This window comes from Macrobrachium rosenbergii, chromosome 56 (assembly GCF_040412425.1).
Source record: "Macrobrachium rosenbergii isolate ZJJX-2024 chromosome 56, ASM4041242v1, whole genome shotgun sequence".
Lineage (NCBI taxonomy): Eukaryota > Metazoa > Arthropoda > Malacostraca > Decapoda > Palaemonidae > Macrobrachium > Macrobrachium rosenbergii.
Genome location: NC_089796.1, coordinates 53,017,899 through 53,041,133, shown reverse-complemented (window position 1 = coordinate 53,041,133; position 23,235 = coordinate 53,017,899). Strand labels below are relative to the sequence as shown.

Here is a 23,235-nt window from a genome sequence, read left to right as displayed (position 1 = left end):
ACAAAAAACAGAGAGAAACAAGCTGCCGAGTCGAGCAGACGTCTGTTGGGCGGCTCCTTCACCTCTTTTGTCTATAGTCTTATATTACTAAGTGAAGTGGCAAATTAATCCCAGAACTGCCGAGCGTCTGTTGTATGCGCAACAACTAGTCGTCCAAAGGTAAGTCTGAATATGTTCGAACTTCATCAGTTACTAGCCCCTTTTTTCTGTATTTCCAGTTTCGTTGTTTCCTCCTTCACCGCCACCATAATTATTAGATTACAAAGCGACTTGCTTTCACGAAGTCTAGATTAAGCATAATTTATACTGTTTAGCGTCATCCCATTGTTCCAGGGAAGCAACTAGGAATTAGGGAAGGTTGAGCAAGTTATTTCAAATCCTTTATGCAGCCTTGTGTCGAATCCATTGTTCGGAAGAGCCGTTGTGATTTTTTGTTAATATCATATGAACAAAGGGAAAATTGACTGCGTCCGAAGTTGGGCGAAGGTTAAGTAAATTCCTTAGTTAACTGCATTTTTTTTTTTGTCGAGATTTTCCTCGGCTGGCGGCCTTATATTTTTCATTAATAAACAGCTGTCTTTGAGGCTAATTTGTAGCTTTCATTGACAGGTTACGTGTGTCCTTGGCACGCAGATCCTTATAAATTACGTGAATCAAGTAATAAACTCATCAGCCAAGCCTCACGCATAACAATAATATATATATATATATATATATATATATATATATATATATATATATATATATATATATATATATATATATATATATATATATATATATATATATATATATATATATGTATATATATATATATATATATATATATATATATATATATATATATATATATATATATATACATAAGACAGACTCATAAGGAAAATGTTAAAAATTTTTCATTTTATAATTCTGCTTTGTACGGGACTTTATAGAAGATATTAGGCGTTGTAATAAGAAAAGGACTTTCTCTTTGGAGTTTAGAGCATGCATGCACATCACTTGATTTAGGTATTTTGTGAACTTACCGAGTAATGGAGACTGATTTGTCTTCTTTGAATCTAATTAGAATGCACATTCGGTACAGGCTTTTAGATTTATCCTTCGTGACTTATGACTTTATGAAAAATGGTGTACCTATAAAATTATAATATGGTTTTTGATGAGTGACTTGATCTGTTACATATGATATGAAGCTGCACAGCCGTTCCTCGAAACGCCATTATCACCTGATTTTTGGCTGAATGTCATTTATAGTTATATACCATTCGACTGTCATTGTTCTGATTACCATCGGTTAATATAAGCAAGCGTTTCTTTTCTCGTTATATCGTATAGATTGATATCAATCAGCAAACCAAGGAAAACTTGACAGAAATTCACGCATACGCGCCACTTTGCTCATGTGAAAGCCGATGCATATTACAGTATAAATTGTAGGCTACGTGCTACTCTTCCTCGGCGAAGCTCGAGCATTTTCACTCGTATGGCATAATATTTATGACGAAGCTCTGTGCTAACTGACTGAAGCTGAAATTATCCAGATCTTGTTTCAGGTCATACTGCATATACTGACTATAGGTATCAGAATTGTCTTTAATTGAAATTTTTACTTTTTGGACTTTAACAATTTTCCTAAATTAATATTCCTTTCAGAACCCAATACACTTAACTAGCTTATATATACTGGGAAGAGACTATTATATATACTGGGAAGAGACTACTTTAGACTTACCTGTAAAACAATTTTGTTTTCAATTGAAGACAAACATAGTACTGTATGTACACATGCGATCATAAACGTATTAAACCAGGCAACTTACGGTCCACTGTCCTAGTCCTAGATCGGCATACGCGCTTTCGAACTGCATCTCAGCCAGTTTTAAATTTCCTGTGACTTTTACTGTCAGATTTTCAGCCTTAATCCTGGAAGAGAAAGCATGGTGAACAACCGTTGGTAAATTTCATTTTTTATTTTATGTTCACATCTCTTTATTTCAAATATTTCTTTCATGGAAGAGATTCAGAAACAACTGAAAATAGACCAAAGATATTATTCGTACCGGAGAGGGATATTCTACTCATGATTTTCATGAGTAGAATATCAATCTGGTCCGGTTCGGAGCCATTGCAAACGAGAATATTCGTAAAAGACTAAAATTGCACAGTATCTAGAATACAGTTAGTGTTTCGTGAAACAGACGGAGCCTCGTTTGAAAGTGCAAACTGAGCAATTGAATATCTCAAAGATTAGTACGACTTTCGACTACATGAGGGAAATGGTTACAAGCGATATTTATCCTGTGCGACGAGATAAATTCCGTATGTTGAACAAACCATCGCCTTAGGTAGGCCTATTCCATTAACTATTAACGTACGAAGACCAGTGAATTATGTATTGGAATGATTGAAGTGCATATTGTATGACGTCACTTAAATCTCACCTAAGAATTGGTCAGACAGTCAGCGAGGTGTTTGCAGTACAATGGGTGAACTAAGACTGGTTTGGTTTGAAAAGAGCATCCAATCCTAGACTTCTGTTTTCAAGGAACATAGTTTAACACAAGTTGTGCTCTATCAAGATGAGAAAAAGAATGAGATGAGCACTGAGAGATAAAGTAAAAGGTACACGACTCCCCTGTCAGTAACTTTCAAAGCGAAAGACACGTCTTCAGACTGTTGGAGATTATGGTAAGTATCCCCTGTGGTAGAGGGGGAAGGAGACAGACGGTAGGGCTACCGTCCCTCTCATCTAGTGAATGTTGTCTTGGTTATGCATAGAGATGTGTCTGAAGTGTTTCGGGTTCCAATCCCATGCAATGAGTTACTGAGGTTGGCTCCTTCCTCTGAGAATCTGCTTCTGAAAAGACTGACGATGGCGAGAGGGCAAGGGAATAACAAAACAATGCCGAAGTGATGCATAACAGAATTTGAGTAGATGTGCCCTTATATCCCATTCTGAAGGGGAACATTATTTCCTGTTCCATTGCGGCAGGGAAAGAATAATGGTCTTAAAAGACTCACCAGTGCACGTGGTTATCTGTGATACTTTAGTTACCTTACCCATCGAATGAATTGTACCCAAAAGGGCATTACACATAGTAAATGCGTCTGTCCCGGCCAAGACCCGAACATACTGTATATATATGTGTGTTTTGGGTTTTATACAGACTTAAATAGTGACATCTCCATTCTGTCATTAAGAGATGTGGTGATTTGAGAAACCACACAGTTTCCCGTTTTTTTTTTTTTTTTTTTTGTTTGTTATCTGTGAATCCGTGCACGATTTCTGTATTTGGGGGCTTGTTTTGTTTGTTTTGACATGCTTCGTTGAATAATCAGAAAGTAAAGTTTAGGTTGTATAGAATTGTTGGAAACTTAAGTTTGTATGAAAAATGTTTTGTTTGAGCGTAAGATTTATTTGGAAATTGTACTTTTGCACTCAAGTTTGCGTTTAAGATATAACTTCGTCATCATCAGTCGTGGAACCAAAATTGTAATTCTTCACTTATCATGAGTGAAAGTAGCAATTTTGTAAAATTAATTTGAATTTATGAAGGAACGATATCATTTTGTAACATTTAGCTCAGTGTTTAGCCGTGACTTATTTACCATGGGTAGTTTCTAATGTCCTTGTTTTTCTCGTTGTGGGTCGGCGTCTGGAACAGCTACAGATAAGTCTTCCGATTCTGTAAGGCGATATTTTTTGCGAAAATATAGTCATGTTCTGTCTCCAAGACCTTGTTAGCTGTAGGAATCATATTTGTAATTCAGATCTCCGCTTGAGATTTCAATTCCTCATTAGTATTCTCTAATAATATAGCTGATTTCTTGGAAGGTTTCATTAGATTATTTCATATTTACATTGTGTTTAGTGGACACGTGATTTTTCAGGTATATTCGTTTCAGTTACCAATTAATTGATAAATTTGAGTTCAATAGATTAATAGATAAGGCAAAAGGATATATTTTTGTTGTATATAGAAGTTCAATTATATTTTTATTGTAAATTTTGTAATAAGCATTTCATTTCAACATTAGATCTTTTATCACATGTCAAGTTACGGTAAGCATCAGATTGTGTTAGCCTGGGCTTAGAGGTGCCTGGTATGTTGCTCTAGTACCGGCGGGAGTAAGCCACTAGCTCTGAAAATAACCTTACCCTATGTCAGGAACCCTTACAGCCCATGGGAACATCTAGGTTAAAGATTCCTAACCTAGAGTAACCTAACCTAACGTGTTCATTCAGTAGTCTGGATAGACAGCTTATTAGCCCACCATCTCTTGTTGGATGAATCCTCAGTCCCATGTTCTGTAGCTTGCAGTCAAAGGATGTTGTAGACTGATTCAATACAGGGTGATAGCAAGCATCAATTAAAATTAAAATCAACCCATCCCATTCATGATAGCTAAATGCTAATTTAGTAAAACATGCTTATTAATGATAGTTTTATCACTTAATTCACAAGCGACTTGGATAAACTTTCAAATATTAAACCATAAATATCCATTAATGTCAAATTCACTTTATATGAGAATAACATACACCCAAAGGAATTTATATATGACATGGGAATCTTGCTTGGACAAGATCTGAACTCATGCCTTTCGGTTGATAGCTATAGTAATAAAAAATTACTTATACATTTGGTTCGTTAAGAAGCATACAAGTTCACTTAGACCAGGCTGTACATATTTCTGTTGAATTAATTTTCTTTACGTAGAATCAAGATCAGCCCATCTCCTCCATGAAAACTAGGTTTGTAACAAGTATCTATTCATGATAACCATGTCACCTAATTAACATGTGACCTTTATATAGTGTCAAAGCAACAGACATCCCCTCACACTCACGTGACATTTACACCCAGAAGGAATTGTGATCTTAAAGTGCATTTTCGCTGGCCAAAATTCGAACATTGGCCTTTGAGTTCGTGTGAGAAAAACAGCGACGTATCCATTTAGCTATCAGATATTCAAGTTGGTTTTAACTTACTATACTTATTCCCGTTAAATTCAGGTTCTGTTCTATCTACACCAAACTAGTTAAGCATGATATTTGTCCAACGAGGCCATTTATGAGGATTGCAACTTAATTCGCGCACGAATTTTACATACCTTCAGATATTTAGCCACTCAGTACTTAATACATTTACCATGTATATAGCCCAACTGGATTCAACTCTACAAATGAAAAATACAAAATACAAATGAAAAATAGAAATGAAAAGCAAAATAGTTGAGGAACAAAAATTGTACTCAAGATATCATGTAAAAGATGTCAACTTTTATTGGCAATGTCAGATAGTCAGAGGTAAGAGCAGACTGGGAGGAAGGGGTGGGACCCGGATTTTGGTTTCATATTAATTTCAGAACAACATAGTGTTCGAGTAGGAGCTAGACTTGAGCATCTATTTTTGCTGAAGCTTCTTCAGAATGCTGGATAAAATGTGAAGGGGTGGGCGTTGTTAAACTTGGAGGATAATTGGTAATGGATTATAGTTTTCCAGGTGAACAGACTTAGATAGCAAGCACCAAACAGTAATGAATTTAGGAACTTTTCAATTTACCTTTTTTTATTTTAATTAAAGAAACTTCTAGTTCCAGTGAAGAACTATTATTATTAGAGATTTATAGTAAAGAATACTTCTATTTCATTTGGATAAGCGTTCTGTACAGCAAAATTGAATATCATTAGATCAGAGATATATGAACTGAAGCTAAAGACGAGCTTGAAAAGGAAATGGACATTCCTGCTTATAAATAAGGTTTAAATGAGCAGTAAGAAAGAATACATAGTTATAAGACGACGCACCTAGTGGTGTAACTTAAGGAATAACAGCTAAATGAAGTGACAGTTTGAAAGCAGAGAGACTGAAACCAAAGCTTGGTGATCTGAAGGCAGGTTGGAAGTGCTCATAGGAAGGTGAAATATGAGGTTGATAATAACAATGTACTGTATGAATGGTTCTAACTTCACTAAGGGAAAGGCGCAGACATTAATTAATGAAGCTCATGAGGATAAGGACGATCTTAATGATGGTAGTGAAAAGACTTCACGTCTAAAAGGAAAACAAGAAAAAATTATCAATGGAAATCGGTATTTTTGTCATCCAGTTAATCCACCAACAAAATATGGTAAATCATATTAGTAATTACGATTTTTTAGAAAGAAAACGGTGCTAAGGAAAACATTGTGGCATTGGTTGTTAGCCCTGATAGGTGCTGTTATTATTATTATTATTATTATTATTATTATTATTATTATTATTATTATTATTATTATTATTATTATTATTATTATTATTATTATTAGTACTGAGAAAGCCTCAAATCAATCAATTTTAAAGTAATTTTGCCCAGGATAAAAGGTCTGCATGTAAAAAAGAGAAACAGAAAGTTACTGCAGAGAAACAGCAACCTAACAAATATCTAGCCTATATTTACAAAAAATACAAAGATACTCAAGGTTCAAAGCTTACCAGATTGATCCATTGCCACCATATAGGGGAATAGTGTCTGCAAGAATGCCCTCCATGGAATAGTTTTTAGCCTGTAAGATGAGTGTGTCAAAGATAAAGGTGCAATTAACCCCAAAAGGAGATACAGGGTCCACGAAGCAGCCGCTGGAGTACACCTTGTTCAGGTCTGTCGCTGTTATGTGATCCATGACTACCGTAATACTAAAAAAGAAAAAAAAAATATAAGTAGCCTCCGAAAGATTTTATTTATAAATATGCAAATCTCATGCTTCCTATTAGCCTTTATTAAAAAAAATTAATAAGACACATCAGAGTAGCTCTAATTTAATAAAAAAAAAAGGTTGATTATTTTGTCTAATATTTTCAAAAATTGATTTACTTTCTTAAATGTATTTTTGTTGACTTTTAAGCTTGACCGTTGATAGAGACCTCGAGGGTTTTCTGTATGTATATAAACACTGAAAATACATTGCGTTTGCTAAACAATGAGATTGGTAACGTATGACATTTAAAAAAGGAAGCATATTTTCGCTTCGACGGAAGAATCTAGAAGAAAAAATAGTACAGGTCAGTTTCCATTAGCGAATGAATTAACTTTATCAGCTGTACTGTAGATGCTTTTTTTGTATTAAAGTGTTTTATAAAATTAAGTATAGCTGTTCATATATGAAACGTCCTTTTATTTTATTTATTTGTGGTATATTCAAGTGTATCCTGCAACCCCGCTGTCATGTTTATCCTATATCTGTAGACCAGTTCTTCCCACTATGACTATGCATTTCAAATGGAGGTCATGAGCAATATTAGACCCAAGGCTATATTCATGGTTATTGAAACTACCCTTACATTATTTGTCAGTGAAGTCTTCTTCCCAATATATCACTCGGGGTTGCTCCAGCATTTTTCTTCATAAAGTACCCTGCTTCTGGTTACAAGCGTTCTTACCTACTAATTGCTACACTGAAATTTTCTATACTGAAGACTGCAGCATCCTTCTCAGTGGAAGATAAAGAGGTCTTTGACCTTACTATGATGGACAAGTTATTATCACCAACAATATTTTCTACTTATTACAACTAAGAGTAAAATTAGTTATTTTTCGTAATAAATAACATGGTTCGTTAACAAATTTCATATTTAGCTCTAAGAATCAGGAAATATTTTAGGTGATATTGAAAATGGTGCAGTCTACAAAATAGAGAATTTCATTGTAGCAATGAGTAGCTAAGAAGACTTATAATAATTACAAAATGCCTACCATTGTTTGGTCTCCTGGCCTCACTTTCATGACTGCGCCTCTCCTGCTGATTCCCTATGTCCCATGAGCATACTCAGCCAACTGACTGACAGATATTTTGCCTTGATTTCTCGGGCAAGTTAGATATTAAAATGGTAGCGTTTCATGCTGCTAGGTCAATTATCTAAAGGAGAAAACTGTGAATTCTCTGCATTGAAAAATTATGAATTCTCTGAGTTGTCAATCTTTTCTTGTTAATCCTTTGTTTGACCACTCCTGTTTCCTCAGCTATCGGGTTCAAGGATCAGTCCATGCCTCTCATTTAGCTGCTACTCATGTTCTATTCACTTTTGTTTGAAGTACCAAATTTTGTCAGTTTTTCTTTTTTTTTTTAATATAAAGCATCCTTTATTAAACAGAAACATTATATTTCAAACTTGTCTCTCGAAGAAAGAACCACTGACTGTTTACAAATAAAATTTTTATTACTTAGAAATAGTATTCACACACAGAACTTCTTATTAAGGTTTTCATAAAATAGAGTTAAAAAATTAACTGAAATCTAATGATGCATATCAATGGTCTCCACAGTAAAGGAATTCCATCTGCATGCACACACAAATGAGTTGAGCTATGGACACATGGAACAATGCAGTCTCACATGAGATTACGGGAGTGATGGAAGTTTTTGGAAACTGAGGCATAGATTGCAATTTATACTTCAATAAAAAGATTATGATAAGTCCTAAATGTACAAGTGAAACAACCAGCAAATCGATTACTCTTCTTGCCCCTAAATTTATGACTTTAAAGACAAGGATACCAAAGGTCTAAAGTGCTGAGAGGTTTTCATTCTTTTCCTAGACATTTAGCTAATGGAGAATAGCCGAGGTGGTTTGTGGTAGATTTAGTACAGCTGCTGATCGAGTATTTCATTACACAAAGCTCTTCCTACCCATAAACTAATGGAGAATAATCGAGGTGGTTTGTGGTAGATTTAGTACAGCTGCTGATCGAGTACTTCATTACACTAAGCTCTTCCTGTACTGTACATAAACTACTGTAATGTCTGTCTTCCAAATAATTATTTCACTGCTAACACCAATGACTTTTGTGACTTTTTTTGGTGACATGGTAGTGTGGCCTATAAGTCACTGGAATCTAAAGAGTATATCTATGATATCTGGGGGACCTACTGTGCATTCTAGGGCCATGTCTAATTGATTTTCGTCGATAAAATCTTACTAAAGTATCGGATATGGATCGTATTTTGGAAATAGCTAATTGAAGCCACAGCCTAATTGGCAAAAATATGCAGTGATGTCTAATGTGGATAATTAAGGCACTTATCAGAGTAAATCAAAGAAATTTAAAGGGAAACTTAGCTAAACCTAGCAGGCTCGTAGACAGAGACTAGTAAAACGCCATTACTGAAGGCCCTCCCACTTATTGAAACTGTAGTATGACGTCCTTTACTAGACACCCCGCCCATATATATACTTATGAACGAAGACTCAGGTGTTGGAAGTCGTAGTAACAGTAGTAGTACAGTATTGTTTCACACACGCCCAAACACCTTCTCTCTCTCTCTCTCTCTCTCTCTCTCTCTCTCTCTCTCTCTCTCTCATCTCTTCGATGAGTCATGTTTGTAAGTAGAGTACAATAAGAGAATATTAATTGTGTAATACAGTTCAGTGGCGCAGCTCATGTGTCCTCTAACTTGAAATATGCACCGAGTCTTACAGTAACACTCTCTGTGAAACCCATTGTTACCCTGGGGTTTCTGTTGCTTCATATTGTCTCCTCAAAAGTTCCGGTTCACGTGTAGGTACATACCTGCTTACTTCTGCTAAATGAATGTAACAATGCAAGTGTTCTAACCTTAACTTCCTTAACCAAGATCAATCCCATAATAAATCCACAGTGCTTGGTATAGCACAATACTCACCCTGCATGGTTTTATTTATGTGCCTCTGTTTCAGTTTTGTTGTTTCTATACGCTCCATTCATTCATTTACTTGAAACTGACACTAATGTTTGTTCTAGGGTTGTTGAGTGGTTATCAGTGAGTCTTATGTATTCCCGGTTTTATCTATTTGTTTTTTTTTATGGATTTGAAGTTACTTATTCTTTCAATTTTCAGACATTTTGATTATTTCATTTAAATCGTTTATTATTTATTTATTATTATTATTATTATTATTATTATTATTATTATTATTATTATTATTATCATTATTATTATTATTATTATTATTATATATATATATATATATATATATATATATATGTATATATTTCATTTACTCATAACTACATTATAGTGCTGAATGATACTCTTAACTCATAGTCCAAGCTCTTGGGCTATGCTCTAAATTTTATAATCCATTAATCCACTGATTATACTGAACTTTATTGAAATTGAAGGAAATATGAAATAAAAAAAATTGTAATATAAAATTTTGTAAAAGGTATGCTGTTGTTTGTTTAAGATTAAGCCAGCCTTGTGTGAATCAGGGTCTTGCGCTTTGAGCAGACTATAAGTGAAGAACTTTAGATGGAAATTGAGAAAATAAAATTTCGATAATTATGGCATATCCTACTCAAGGTATTGCTTATTGTGCAAGAGGGTCAAATATTAATTTTGTGCTTCTACGATCATTATCATACTACTAGGAACCCTGCTATTACGCCTGATGTCATAGTTTACGTCACAACTATCCTCTCTCTGGGTGCTTACTAAATTGAGCTAACTTTTCCCTTTAAATTTCTTTGATTTACTCTGATAAGTGCCTTAATTATCCACATTAGACATCACTGCATATTTTTGCCAATTAGGCTGTGGCTTCAAATAGCTATTTCCAAAATACGATCCATATCCGATGTTTTGGTAAGATTTTGTCGACGAAAATCTATTAGGCACGGCCCTGAAATGCACAGTAGGTCCCACCTTAATAGGTAATTGAGTGAATGACCGAAGATGGAATATGGCCCGGTGAGGCAGCTGAGACAAGAACTGTTTTCTGTCCCAAACCTGCTTTTACATTCTAAAAAAAAAAAAAAAAAATGTAATTTAGACTTTGTGAACTTGTAAAAAGCCTCGTAACAAATTTGAAGTTGACTGATATTCAGAGTAGACTCGTGGCCCGGTATCCATGTACAGGCACTCTGGAAAGTCCTGGCGCACTTTTCAGCGCCTTTCAGGCAAGAGTTTACAAAATAATAACTGGCAACTTTCAAGAGGCCCTCCCTCACGTGACATCACTCAGACTGTCACCAGGTCATATGTCGCCTACTACAGGAAAAAAATGACTCGTAGAGAAGGTAATGAGTGCGCTGTTTTTTTTTTTTTAGCACCAGTTTTCTTTCTAATGTTTTCCCTTTTGTTCTCATTGGTTTTATCAGATGCTAATATTATTACAGAGAGAGAGAGAGAGAGAGAGAGAGCCTGGTGGTGTGTAAGCTGGGCTGCTTGCTTCTCTTAAAATAAATTCCCATTCTTTGACTATAACCATTAATGTAATTGTTTACTCAGCATTGCTGCGACTAACTACAACACTGTCCTTTAAGATATTACGTAAATGATATATTGAATATGATATGAATAAAAACATTTATCCGTACTGAACAGTAAGTATATTTACAATTTATATAACAATTTTTTACCGAGCCCTATATGTTGCTTATAGAGAAATAAATGTAAATAAATAAGCAGATAAATAAACCAATGAGTGCAGTGCATAGTCAATCCATTACTGCAAAAAAATACTAAATACAGGAGAATTTAGAGTAGTGAGCCTCCCCCAAACTCAAATATGAAATCCTATTGTCAATTAACATATAATCTCATAGACATTGAACTCTCTATCTTTTCACAAATGTTTATTTCGTTCTATTTAGTATTAAGTGACTCCCAGACTGACTTGGCGAGTCTTATTACATGATTCCTGGTCTTGGCATTACTTGCATCCCTTTATCAGTTATATAACCCCAAACGCTTTCAATGGCATTTAAGTCGGGTGAATTTCCTGACCATTCGATTCTGATTACTTGTGGATGTTCTCTGACCATTCTTTTACAGTTTGGGCATTATGGACAGAAGAGTTGCCTATGACCACATATATTGTTTCTGACTCGGAGAATAACAGTAACAGGGCTCTCAATGATGGCACCAAACTTCCTCTAGAACGCTGATATATTGGGAACTGTTCAGTTGTGCGTCTATTTCTTTGAGTTCCCCTGGACCACTGGCAGCCACCCATGCTCATAGGGCTGCTGCAGTATTTCTTCCGCTCCTCCGCGAAGCTTGGATGTTTTCAAGATAATAGCTATAAGTGATAAAACAATTGTAAAAGATGATGAAAATTATAATTACGATGATGAAGAAAATGAGCATAGATCCTAAGCTTACTCCTTATCCGTGTATATACAAAAGTATTCATATAACAATTTGCATTTAACATTTGTGTGAAGTGCAAATGGACATTATCAAAGGAAAGATATACTAGAATAAAACAAAGTTTCCCTAAAATATGCACCGAATATAATATCTCTATCATGAAATAATAGACCTATACTGATACAATATCTGATCCATATGATAGGTCTATTTTGATATAACGATCAAATCCATATTATAGACCTATAATGTTATAGTGTCATTTTCATAATAGGCCTATACTATAAAGAGACATCTAACGTCTCATCTTTATAATAGGTCTATGATAATATAAATGCCCAATTCTTATGGTGGGCGTTATGACAATAAAGCCCTCATTCTTATGAACGGAACGTTATGAAATAAAGCAATATGACTGTTATAAAAGGCTTAAAATAAAAAAAAAATCCAGCTAAAATTCATCTTTGGTGACACCTGATTATTTGGACTGTTAGTCCTACCAGCAGATAGGGTCTGTTCAACTCGGCGGTGGGGCGGAGCTTAGTACTGTGACGTCACAAGTGGACTGCTCCCGGGCTTATCCATTGAATTACTTAAAGAAACTTTTAGTTTTTGTACATTTAATCCATTACATAGTGTGTTTGATAAAATTTGTAAAGAGGTTACACAAAGAGGTTACATGCATGATGATTTTATAATACCAATTCTCTCATTTAGTCACCAAACCTTGTTTTATTTTCACATAAAATATAGCAAATTCAACACAGCTACTGCAGCTTTCTTTATATGTTTATTCTTTACTTTTTCATTTGCTTACCTATATACTGATTAAGTGTATTCTCTTCATGTTTATTTTTATAACATGACAACTTGGTTTCACGTATAATCTCTCTCTCTCTCTCTCTCTCTCTCTCTCTCTCTCTCTCTCTCTCTCTCTCTCTCTCTCTGGTAGTAGTAATATCAAGATTATAAATAATTGTTAAGAAATGTACTTGATTCTTTTACTGTTTCATATCTCATTTTGAAAAACAAACGTTTTTGTTTTATGATAAAGGTTAGAATGATAGGTTAATTATATTTTCTCAATCTTATTATGAATGCTAATTGTTATAAAATAAATACATAGAAAATATGGATATAGGACAGTGTAAAAAAAAGTTGCATTTGCATGACTTCATTACAAACACACACAAAAAAAAAACATTATCAAAAGTATAAGAATGAAGCATGTAAGGAATCAAAGGAATAAATGATAAAGAATATGATACAGAGAGCACATTTCAAGCAAAAAAATTTCTCATAAATACTCGATATCACATAAGTTGACATTTGACATGCTGTATAAATTAAGGTAATAATAATTATAGGTGCATCGAACGATTATAATATTTTCTGGAAAAAGTACAAAAAGGTTTTTGCATTTATTTGACTTCATAAGAAAAATATATATAATATATTAGTCCTTTAGGGAATAAAATGATGAAACAAATAACAAACAACTCAGGATAGTCTTCACTTGAACAATTTTTTGTACAACATATAATAAATCAAATTCTTTCAAGAGAGTGTTTTTAATTTTCTTAGTTAACTTCCGCTTAGTACTACTGTCTTTTTTTTCTATGATAAGTTTTTTATTTAAATGACGGATTTTAAAGAAAATACTAATTTTAGCAAAGGAATACACAATTTCATCAGGCAAGGATAGTTTTTCTGATTTCTTTAGCTGCGAAACCAAATTCACTACGCAGTCTTTGCCATCCTGTAGTGTCTCCCCATGTAGGCTACAGCTTTGAATAATTTTCTCATAATAAGTAGTTGGGAGTAGAAGTGTTCTGATGGAAAGTACAGATTCCCTCGGCTGACACTCTTAATCCATGTGTTGCTATCAGTAGTTGTGCCATCTTTTGTTCCTAGATATGGATATTTGGTGATGAATTTTCTTGCCATATATCCCCCAATGTATCTTAAAGATTCTTCTTCAATCTTATCACCTACATCTGATATGGGGTTATCAAAATTAGGTGTACTGTAGCTCATGACAATGAATAGCGTCAGGCGACTGGCGACAGTCTGGCCGGCGTGTTCAACGATGACGTTGCACAAGGGGCTACGTTTAAGCTCCACCTCGTGAACAGACCCTATCTGTATAGACCCTGGTCCTACCCTTTTTAAATTCTACATATTAGTTTTTTTTTTATTCAACTTTTACCCACATAACGCCGTCTTCGCGTAATTTATTTAATGTTTTCAGTGTTTTCCTGGGACGCCAACAGTAAAGACCCATCCCGATAAAGTTGAATATAATAATAATAGTGACGGTCTACCGATTTATGTTAAATGGTTTGGTCTCCCGCCCACACGGTCAGTGACGTCATGACGAACAGTCTCACTCAAATGCGGAGCAAATCTTATTCCTTGTTTTAGACTGAAATGAATATATTTAGATATTTACATTAATTCAATTATTTGAGTCTTAAATATAAACATTCGAAATATCACTGGTCACAGTTGTTGAGATTTTGAAGAAGATCAACTTACTCCGTACTTCAATCCTCTAATTTCACCGAACGACAGTTTTGGGTTTCAGAATGTTTCGTTAAATTTTGTGAATTCGTACATATCAAGTTGCTCACCTTCAGATAAATCTCGTCTCAATAATTAAAATATTACTCAATATACTGATAGCTCTCAGCCCAATCTAATGATTTCCAAGCATTGTTTCATTCGCAGAATAGAATTTATTTCCATAGAACCTCAGTATGACATCTTTGTATTCATCAACATTAATGCTCAGAGAATTTACAAGCAAGTTGATTTTTGTGCTTTATAGTATTTTATGATCAATTTTAGTCTTGACATACAGCAAAGACAGTCAGAATTTTCAATGTGAAGAACTACATTGATTGCAATCTACACATAGCTTGAATTACCTGGCTTCAAGTATTACATGGAGGTAGCTTGATTCAGAATAAACTTTGTTTCGTATGGAAAAAAGGGCATTTATTGCTTTATTTCTTCATGAAAATCGTCCCTCATTATCAAAGATCTTACTACTTTCTTCCAGCCTTAACTTTGTACGTTCTTGTCTTGTATGAGCAGCAGCCCTTGCTTAAGTAAACAACAAAGCAAAAATAAATAAATGGACAAATAAGCAAATGAATGTTGTTCAAAGCAACAGGAAGATAATTTTTCAAGTACTGTAAATACTGAACTGCTCCAAGTTCAAGGGAAACACTGAGAACTATCTTCAGAAAAGCCTGAAAAATAGAGAAGTGGTCTATGGAGAGCAGAATTGCCTGCCCAGGGTAAGTGACTGAAGAGTCATTCAGTGTGTCGCTGATGAGACAGAAGAAGATATTAGAAAGGTGAAAAATTCTATTCCCAGTAAGGCAATACACACAATGTGTCTTTTCATCACCCTGCTAATATACAAGGAGATGACAGAAAGATTTCGTTTGATTTGTTACCGATTTCATTGATCACCATAGGGACCGGCTGAATTCCGGTTCTCTTACTGAATGCCGTGGCTTAAGAGATTTTGACTTGACTTCTGAATCTGGATGTGAGTAAATTATGAGGCCGTACACAAGCCTAGTAAGTATTCACCGATTCCCTGGTAACATAACTAGTACTATGGGCTCAACTGGAACTCCCGATCCTAACAGTCTGATTTCGTTTAATCATTAAAAATGGGCGAGATGTCCTGCTGTTCTGATGAGTCATGCTTGCAACAACAGTTATTCAAGGAAGATGAGCCTATTGTTCCTTTAAATTTTAGTTTTGTCAGTGCAATAAATAAGCGAATTCTTTCGCGCTTATTGAATAGTTGTATTAAAGGCAAAGCCTGGTTCAGTGACGACTGGCGACATGATTACTTGGAGAAACAGGAGGCTTATAATCTTTGGAAAGGAAATAGATCTGATTTGGCACGAAATAATAATGCTCAACTAAGAGTTGTGCCTAAGAGGTTTTATGCTTCAACTGAAAGCTAAGATAATTTGATTATAAAAGAAACCATTTCTGGTGTAGGCTCAATAGTTCCAACTTTTCTTCAACCAGATGGCCCTGTCACTCAGTGCCCTAAAGGAAAGGCAACCCTTTCAGAGTCAAGTCAGATGAGGGTAAGTAACAAAAAAACACATGCCAGTTTGCTCACTGATAATCTTTCTGCATTTCTTATTCAAATGAGACGGGGCATACTTACACTCATTTTTCTCTACCTGAACACAGTGTCATGAAGAGAAACTTAAACCTTTTCTAAGTTAGCCTGATGCGGTTTCTCTTGCAATTTTTGGAGAATTGGTAATCTTCCTTCACTGGGTAAATAAATTAAGTGCTATCTCTATCCCTGCCTGTGATCGCCTAGTTTCTACAACTTCCATAGCATTTAAAATTTTTGAACGTTTGTTGGTGAAATGTCTAATTCCTATGCAGAAAGTAATCCTCTGTTTCCTAGTTTGCAGTTTGTTTTTCGAAAGGGCCCTGGTGCATGTGATTCACTTCTTTCAATTCCCAATGTTAATTTTATTCCTGAGGTTTGTATGATTCATCTTGACTTTAGTACTACAATTGATAGTGTTATTACAAGGCCCTTGTTTTCAAACTTATGTAGAAGAGAGTTGATAGACCTTTCCTCAGTACTGTTGTTCAATTTTCAACTAATATATTATTTGTTGACGTGCGCTACAGTGACCACAGAAATGTCATTTCTGGTGCACCCCATGCTAATGTTCGTAGCTTTCTATATGTGCACAATATGTGGTTTGACTTCCATATCAGTCCCATCTTCTGAGTATGGACCCGCCGTTTGCATAACCTTTTTTACCAATATAGCTAAAATTATTGGGGATAAAGCTGAGCCACAACAAAACTCAAAGTATGATTGCTGGGCAGGTCCATTCACTGATAATGCTCGTTTAACTACATGCAACTCATTTAAAATTCTGTCATTCTTGACTGCAAATTCATTTTCAAGAAAAATATCCATCTATTCTTCCACTGTACACAATAATTGCTACACTAAAATGTCTTTCAAGATTTTCAGACTTATCCATCCAGAGGAAATGTCTCAGTTCTTGTATGCTTCCATGATTGGTCTTTAGTAGCTGACTTGCGTCTAAAATTATTGAACAAAAACGTGAATTCTATTAGATTTCTTAACCAAGATACTGAAATTGGTCTCTAGCACCGTCGTTCGGTTAGTTCTTTATGCAAACTGCACTGTATAAGATAGTTCATAATTCTGATCCTTTACAGTTTAGTTAATATCTTTCCAAAATATACAACTATCATCCAATATTAAATGTACAATCAAATTTCAAAGTTTTGCCTGTTCTTCTTGGAGGAGCAATAAAACAGTTTTCTGGAATTTTTATTTTTGTTGTAACCAGATTAGGAATGATCTTTCTAATCCTGTTGTTGAAATGTTGGAACTTCAGAAGTTTGAACTTAAGAGCAAATGCTTGTTTGTTGAGCAGGTATATATGAGCCTCAACTCGTAATTCATTTGTTTTAGTCCTATTGGGTGTTCTTTGTTATCAATTTCATTTGTTTTCTTAGTGATTTCTCTTCCATAATTTATTCTTTACTTCTCAGTTATCTTTCTATATTAAGACAATTCCTCTGCCGGGGTCAAAGGACATATAGCAATCCACTTTTACAACCCGAAATACAGCGTTGCTTGTAACAGTGATAATATGATAAGAACTAAAGTAAATCTCGGATGGAAGAAGCAACAATTAAAAACTTTAATGGTGAATTTGGCTACTAGGAGGTAATACTTCATCTATCAATGAACTTTGACTTATGACAAATTGTAGCAAACGGCACCTCAAAGTTCTAGATTCAAGATGAGAATTTTAGAGGGTATGATGGAATCATCATACACTTAGGCTATACTTTGCTGAAAGCATGTGAGAGAATATGCTGAGTGGACCAAGTTTTTCATAAAGTAAACATCAGGAATAGTCTAATAAACTTTAGTCATGTATATTTAAGAGAAACATGATCATCTTCAAGGATGAACGATAAATAATGCTTTAGATATTTTTGCTCAGAATTAACGAAGAGACTAATACAAGAGAAAAGCACAGAAATCTTATAAATCGCAAAATTTCTTGAGAAATTAAACCTGCTAAAGACACTGATGTACAAGTGCAATATTAGCTGTAAGGAAAGTGTAGGATATATATATATATATATATATATATATATATATATATATATATATATATATATATATATTAGGGAAATAAAACTATTATTTTGTTAATCTTAAAATTTAAATGCTAAAATTTATGTTGTAGTATTTGTGGGAGAGGGTTTGGTTCCAATAATGGTTTTCGTCTAACCATTCGCCATCTTTCTTTTCAAAGTTTAGTTCACGGCTGAGACTCGCACAGGGTGGAGGTGAGGGTGATTTTGGTATTTGTTGGTGTCATTTAAATTATATTGTATGTTGTTATAGCCAGATGATAAAAGCTTTTGTTGAGTAGAATTGTACATTTTTTTTATATATGGCTTTTGTTTCTTGTTAACAGCTTCTGGAGTAGGGGTCTTCTCCAACCTCTACCCACGAAGAAAAGTTTTTCATGAGATTTGTCAAGATTTCTCTTCAAGACTGTAAACATTTATATTCAGGATGTGACAATTATGTATGAATAAATTTGTGATGGCTTTTATACAGTTTCTGATTTGCACCTCGACTTAGGATCATCCCAGGTGTCACGAATATCGTGACTTATTTACTTATTTATTTATTTATTTATTTATTTATTCATATTAAAAATCTTACATTGGTGTCAGGAGTGGATCCTAAGTCTTATGGGTGCATTCATTACTGTGCCATTGAGGTCATGTGGGAGACAGGCCTATTTTGTAGCGTAAAGTGTTGTGTATGGTCGTTATACCAGGCACCATTGTTACTTTTCCTGGTTTAAGGTACAAGGCTAGGTTCGCGTATATTGTGTAATGACCTTTGTAAAATTGCCTGCTTTTAACCAGGGCTCAACTGTTTTGGGCTAAAGTCCACTTGTAATGTTGCGATCTTGTTTTTTTGTGAACTCATTTTAATTCGTGAATTGGTGCTGTTCATCATGTCTGATTTAACAAAACTAAGGGAACTTGCTACTGATCTTGGTTTGGTTGGGGAAGATGATGTAAAATTTATAGTTCATCAACAAAATATTGAGAGAGAAGAGCGAGCACAAGCAAGGGAAGAGCGATCACGGGAACGAGAGTTAGAATTAAAAAAATTAGAAGAGCAAAGTAAAGTTCGGCAGCATGAGATAGACATGCTTTCAAAGAGGGGCGCGACTCCCACTAATGTCTCTAGCACTTGTTCCAGACATTCGTCTGATGAAATTAAATTGCTTAGTTTTAAAGAGGGTGAGGATTTTAGTGTTTTTCTGTCATACTTTGAGCGAATGTGTGAGGCAAATGGATGGAATTTAGAGACTGACGGGGTAATTAGACTCTTACCGTTGTTACAGGGTAAACTAAGGGAGATTTATATAACGCTGCCTCCTGAAGCCACTAGCACTTATTGTGATTTGAAGAAAGAGCTGTTGAATGCTTATTATATGAACTCAGATTATTATAGAAGTGAATTTCGGCATGCTCGTATTTCCCCCCATCAGACCTTTCGACAGTTTGGCTTTACATTACGTAGGCTTTTGAATCATTGGTTGGAAACATCAAAGGTAAATAATAGTTATGAATCTTTATTGGATTTTATTTTGTGTGATCAGTTATTAGCTTCAGTAACTCCCGAGTTACGCAGTACCCTTAAAGATAGGAAGTGGCATACTTTTGATGAATTGATTGATGAGGCAGATAGTTATGCAGCTGCTCATAATTTGTATAATAAGTTGTCTAAAAGTAGTTCGAGGAAGTCTATGGTTAATAGCACTAATTCATTGAAGAATTCAGAGCCTTCAGTCTTGCGGCCAAGTAGCCCGAAGGTAAAAAGGAAAATAGTTTGTCATGGTTGCGGTTTAGAAGGTCATATAAGACCACAGGGTCCTCAGAATAAATCTTTAGCAAGAAAAGAGAATCCTATGATTCATCATGTTTTAAGTAGTACTGATCATAGGAGTAATGATACGGACGTTGGTAACGTCGCCCCTCACAAAATTAATTTTACTTTTGACTCTCCCGTCTGTGGCTCTTTGAAATTTGAAAATTGTAAGGTAAATGGAGCTAATATTTCGACCATGGTACGTGATACAGGCTGTACTTGCATAGTTGTGTCTGACAAATTACTACCGCCCATACCTTTTGATGAACACACTAAATTTGCGTTGGTCAGTGATTATTTGGGTAGAACTGATAAATTTCCTGTGGTTAAGTGTCATATTGCTTGTACTTATTTTACGGGTTGGAATGAAGTGGTAAAGGCTCCCATTAAGTTTTGTGGTGTGCTTATTGGACAAGTGGAGGATGATAATATAACTACCTGTCAATCTGTTATGACCAGAGGTCAAGTAAAAGCTAGTAATATCCTTCCTGCTCCCCTAATTACAAATAAATCAAATGTACTTGGTGACTTGAATGTAAGTGCGTCAGTTTTTAAACAAGAACAAATGAGTTGCCCTACTTTGAAGAGCATTCGTGAAAAGCTTGATAGAAAAATTACTGAAATATCCAAGGGAAATGTTTTCCAGTACCTTATTGATAACGGTTTTCTTTATAGAAAGTGTATACAGAGTGAAAATAGCGTAATGTTAGGAGTGAAAGTTTTAGTGGTACCACAAAAGTTCAGGGAATTAATTATGAAATTAGCTCATGATTCATTGTTATCTGGACATTTTAGTCATTGTAAAACTAAAGCTAAAGTGTTTGCAATGTACTTTTGGCCAGGTGCAACAGCTGATATACTGCGTTATTGTAGATCGTGTGATATCTGTCAGAGAACTACTTCCCAAGGTCGAGTCAAGAAAGCACCCCTTCAAACTATACCTGTTATAACGGAACCTTTTGCAAAGGTCGCAGTTGATATAGTTGGGCCGTTGTCACCCCCTTCTGAGGATGGTCATAGGTTTATTTTGACATTAGTTGATTGTGCTACACGTTACCCTGAGGCTATTCCTCTAAAGAAAATAGATTCTATTTCTTGTGCTGAAGCGCTATTAAGTATCTTTTCACGTATAGGTATCCCTAAGGAGGTTTTGTCAGATAGGGGACGTCAGTTTGTTTCTTCAGTGATGGAAGAAGTCCATAAATTAATTAATATAAAACCCATTTTTACATCACCTTACCATCCACAGGCTAATGGGTATTGTGAGCGTTTTAATGGTGTCTTGAAAAGTATAATTAAAAAAATTTGTTCTGATTATTCTCGTTGTTGGCACAGATACCTCCCATGTGCCTTATTTGCCGTTAGAGAGATCCCTAACAACACATTAGGATTTTCTCCATTCGAACTGATTTATGGACGAAATGTGAGAGGTCCTTTATCCATATTGAAAGAGTTGTTTACTAATCAGGGCCTTAATGACGAGATTAGGAATTCATATGAGTATGTGTTGGATCTGCGCAATAGGTTAGAAGAAACAGCCCAGATTGCATTCCAGAATGCTGAGGTTAATTTAAGTAAGTACAAAACTTATTATGATTTGAAAACATCTGATAGGAAATTTGCTATTGGTGATGAAGTTCTGTTGCTTTTACCTGCTGACACTAACAAGCTCTTAACTCAGTGGCAGGGTCCGTATAAGGTGATTGGCAAGAAGGGTCCTGTTGATTACATTATTGAAGTAAAGAATAAACACAAACTTTTCCATGTGAATATGTTAAAAAAGTATTACCGTAGAGCTACTATTAATAATTTGCAAGTGTTTGATGAGATTACTCCTTTTGAACAGAATATTTTAATGGGACCTCTGGATTTGGTGCAGACTGCTGCAGTTACTCAATGTACAGATTCTCCTTTGCCAGTATTAGATATAGAGTCCAAGACTGAACCTGATGTGAATCCCTCACTAACAACAGAACAAAAGGTACAGTTATCGACGTTGTTAGATAGCTATAAGGATGTACTTAGTGATATACCTGGTTGTGTTGAAAACTTTAATCATTCAATATTATTAACTACCACTGAGCCTATCAGGAGGAAGCCTTACTCCATTCCTTATCACTTAAGAGAGGTATTTAACCGTGAAGTTGACAAATTGTTAGAGCTTGATATCATTGAAGCATCTGTATCAAACTATTGCTCACCTGTTGTGCTTGTAAAAAAATCTGATGCCAGTTATCGGATGTGTATTGATTTTAGGCAGTTAAATGGTGCAACAGTCTTTGATTGTGAACCTATTCCTACCATCGATGAAAATTTAGACAAATTTTCAAATTGCCAATATTTGTCTGAAATTGATCTGGCTAAAGCATATTACCAAGTTCCATTGGAAGAATCTTGCCGTAAATATACTGCATTCAGTACTGATAGGGGATTATTTCAGTTCAAAAGAATGCCATTTGGATTAAGTACTGCCTGTAGTACTTATAACCGCCTGATGCGCCAAGTGTTGAAAAATTTAGACCATGTTAGTTTTTATTTTGATAACATTTTTGTTCACTCTAGTTCATGGCTCGAACACTTGGTGGCCCTCGAGAAAGTGTTTGCCAGACTTCGCAGTTGGAATTTAACTTGTGGTCCCTCTAAGTGTCGTTTTGGTTACGATGTAATTCACTATTTAGGTTACCAAATTGGTAGGAATTCTCTGCAACCATTACCAGATAAAGTTCAAGCAATTGTGGATATGCCATTTCCAAATAGGAAACGACAATTGCGATCATTTTTAGGATCTGTTTCTTTCTATAGGAGATTTATCCCACATTTTGGAAGTATCTCCGCCCCTCTGTCTGATTGTTTGAAAAAAAATCAACCTGATGTAATCAGTTGGAATTCTCAGGCGAGAGAGGCATTTGAGACGTTGAAGGAGAAGTTGACTCGTGCGCCTATTTTGCGGTTGCCAGACCTCAGTAAGAATTTTGGTCTGAGAACAGATGCAAGTGATCATGGAATAGGAGGTGCACTGTTACAGTACGATTCTGAGGGGACGCCATTTCCTATTGCTTATGCCAGTCGCAAGTTACAACCATCCGAAATTAAGTATTCG

The 23,235-nt window shown here is 35.1% G+C and overlaps 1 protein-coding gene across 1 annotated transcript in view; it reads right to left on the bottom strand.

Moving 5' to 3' along the window:
• LOC136836552 (uncharacterized) overlaps nt 1-23,235 on the bottom strand; it is a 322,404-nt gene that overhangs the window by 92,314 nt on the left and 206,855 nt on the right. The window contains exons 4-5 of the mRNA XM_067100992.1: nt 6,483-6,683; nt 1,824-1,926 (exon numbers count right to left, since the gene is read on the bottom strand). Of these exons, the coding sequence (XP_066957093.1) occupies nt 1,824-1,926; nt 6,483-6,683 (304 nt within the window). The remainder of the gene's footprint in view (nt 1-1,823; nt 1,927-6,482; nt 6,684-23,235) is intronic.